Raw genomic sequence first — 2,191 nt, forward strand, 5'->3', positions numbered from 1 at the left:
CAGCAACAGAATAAAACAGACCAAGGCTGAGGGGAGACCTCATCACCACCTACAACTACCTAAAGGGAGGTTGTAGAGAGGTGGGTGCTGGTCTCTTCTCCCAGGTGATGGGGGATGGAACAAGGGGAATCGGCACCAAGCTGTGCCAAGGGAGGTTCAGGTTAGAGATAAGGAGGAAGTTCTTTACTGAGAGGGTCGTCAGAAGCTGGAACAGGCTGCCCAGGGAGGTGGTGGAGTCACTATCCCTGGATGTATTTAAGGAGCAGGTAGATGAGGTACTTAAGGATATGGTTTAGGGGGTAGACAGGAGCGGTTGGACATGATGATCTCAGAGGTCTTTTCCAACCGAGCGATTCTGTGTGTGATTCTGTGTGTGAAAGGACACCCATCCCATGTGCACATTCTGAAGGACCGTATGTGCTTCAGTTACTTAAACTGATTTTTTCCTTTCTTCTTTGTGCCCAGAAGGCACAGCTTCTTCTCTCCTCAACCACCTTTGCCATAGCAACTTCCCATTCTTTTTCATACAGCTTGTACAACTCTGGCCTGTGAGATCCTGTCAGGATCAGCTTCCCCGCCGTCTTTGTGCCTTTCTGCACTTTTGCATTTGTAGTTTCTATATTTATGTAAATGTGAATATTTGTCCTAGCTTTCACTGTGTATATATGTGTGTATATGTAATTCCTTCCCTTTGCAGTGTGCGTGTGTACGACTGTCATGTTGAGCTGGAAGCCTTAGCAGAGGGGTCCTTACAGCCAGTTCTGGTTGTGTCGATGTTATAAGGTGCCACAGATGTGTTTTCTCAGTGCTTAAACTTCCAGGTGGGTATTTGTCATTGTGATAAGGTCAGTGGCTTTTTTGGCTGGTGAGAGCTGCTATAAACAAGGTGGGCCTCTGAAGATCACATGGTGGCTGAATCAATACCTCTAACAAACAAAAGAGCTATGTTAATAGAGTCATCTGTGTTCTGATAAACCCACAATGGTTACCAGCTCTCTTCTGAGTCATCTCCTCTCCAGCTTTTTTATTCTTAGATTCATTGGCATTACCTGTTGGGATTACACTTTAAAGAAAACTCTTCATTTATCTCACTGTTTGACAGGCCCAGCATCCTTGATATATTTACCAGGTACGCCTGGACTCACGTATTGCTTCATCTCTTGGTTTAAACACTTAAGCCATTTTTTTTTTCCTCTGAATAGGCTGAAGTCTAAATGCTGGGAATGTGCACACCCGAATTTCAAACTCCAGGCCCTAGCAGTATTAGGGATGGGAAGTTTGGTTTGTGCCATAAGGGAGAAGTGAACTTTATGTCTGGATCTGAATTTAAGCCAGGAGGCTGTTTTGTTCATGCCTGTTCTTGTATATGGAAAATATGCAGATCTAGGGTCTTTTTGTAGATTTTAATGTTTTCCTTAGGATTTTAATTTTAATGTTAAAAGTCAGACATCTGTAAATGTCCTGACTGTGAAATCAACCCGCAGCACGTGAAATGACCACATCTCTCCTACAGATAAGTCACTGCACTGGGCCAAAGATCTTCCACTGACTTCAGGGCCGTGTAGATTTTCAAAGCCTCCTGTCACGTGTCCCTTAAATACAAACACTTCTGAAGATGATAGCTGAGCCTCTCTGATCACTTACAGCGGTGCAGAGGGCTGAGCTTTCCCCAGGGCATTCAGAGGGCTGGAGGAAAGCTGCAGGTTTTGACTGTGTAAACAGCACTTTTGATTTTTTTTTCTAATTAGTCAAATATTTTGACTTTTTTTGTGGCATCAGTCGAATAACTGAGATATTTCATCTGTTCTTCGCATTAATATAAAACCAGAAGATGCAGTTACTTCAACAAGAGCTTGGTAATCATAAACAACATAAACATAGCCTAGACCCCAGGAGGGGGCGCTACTGTGACGTCATGCGCGGCCGTTGTAGCGCACCGCCCGCTGGCGTCACGTGCGCGCCGCGGCCCGGCCTTCGCCTCAAGCTGCCGGTGGTGGAGCCGGAGCCTGGGCCGGTAGCGGAAACGGTATTATCATCATTATCTTCATCATCATCTTCTCCATCATCGTCATCATGGCCGGCGCCCCGCAGGAGAACACGCTTCTGCATCTCTTCGCCGGCGGGTGAGTGAGGGCTGAGCTGGGCTGAACGGCGGGACCGGCCGCGGTGGAGGGGCTGCCACCCTCAGGGA

At 46.6% G+C, this 2,191-nt stretch overlaps 1 protein-coding gene across 1 annotated transcript in view; it reads left to right on the forward strand.

The window, feature by feature from the left end:
• Nucleotides 1-2,038: 2,038 nt before the first annotated feature.
• SLC25A33 (solute carrier family 25 (pyrimidine nucleotide carrier), member 33) overlaps nucleotides 2,039-2,191 on the forward strand; it is a 17,121-nt gene continuing 16,968 nt past the window's right edge. Inside the window, exon 1 of the mRNA XM_010179912.1 lies at nucleotides 2,039-2,123. Coding sequence (XP_010178214.1) covers nucleotides 2,074-2,123 — 50 coding nt within the window. The 5' untranslated portion in view covers nucleotides 2,039-2,073. The remainder of the gene's footprint in view (nucleotides 2,124-2,191) is intronic.

Source organism: Mesitornis unicolor, unplaced genomic scaffold, assembly GCF_000695765.1.
Source record: "Mesitornis unicolor isolate BGI_N332 unplaced genomic scaffold, ASM69576v1 scaffold5752, whole genome shotgun sequence".
Lineage (NCBI taxonomy): Eukaryota > Metazoa > Chordata > Aves > Mesitornithiformes > Mesitornithidae > Mesitornis > Mesitornis unicolor.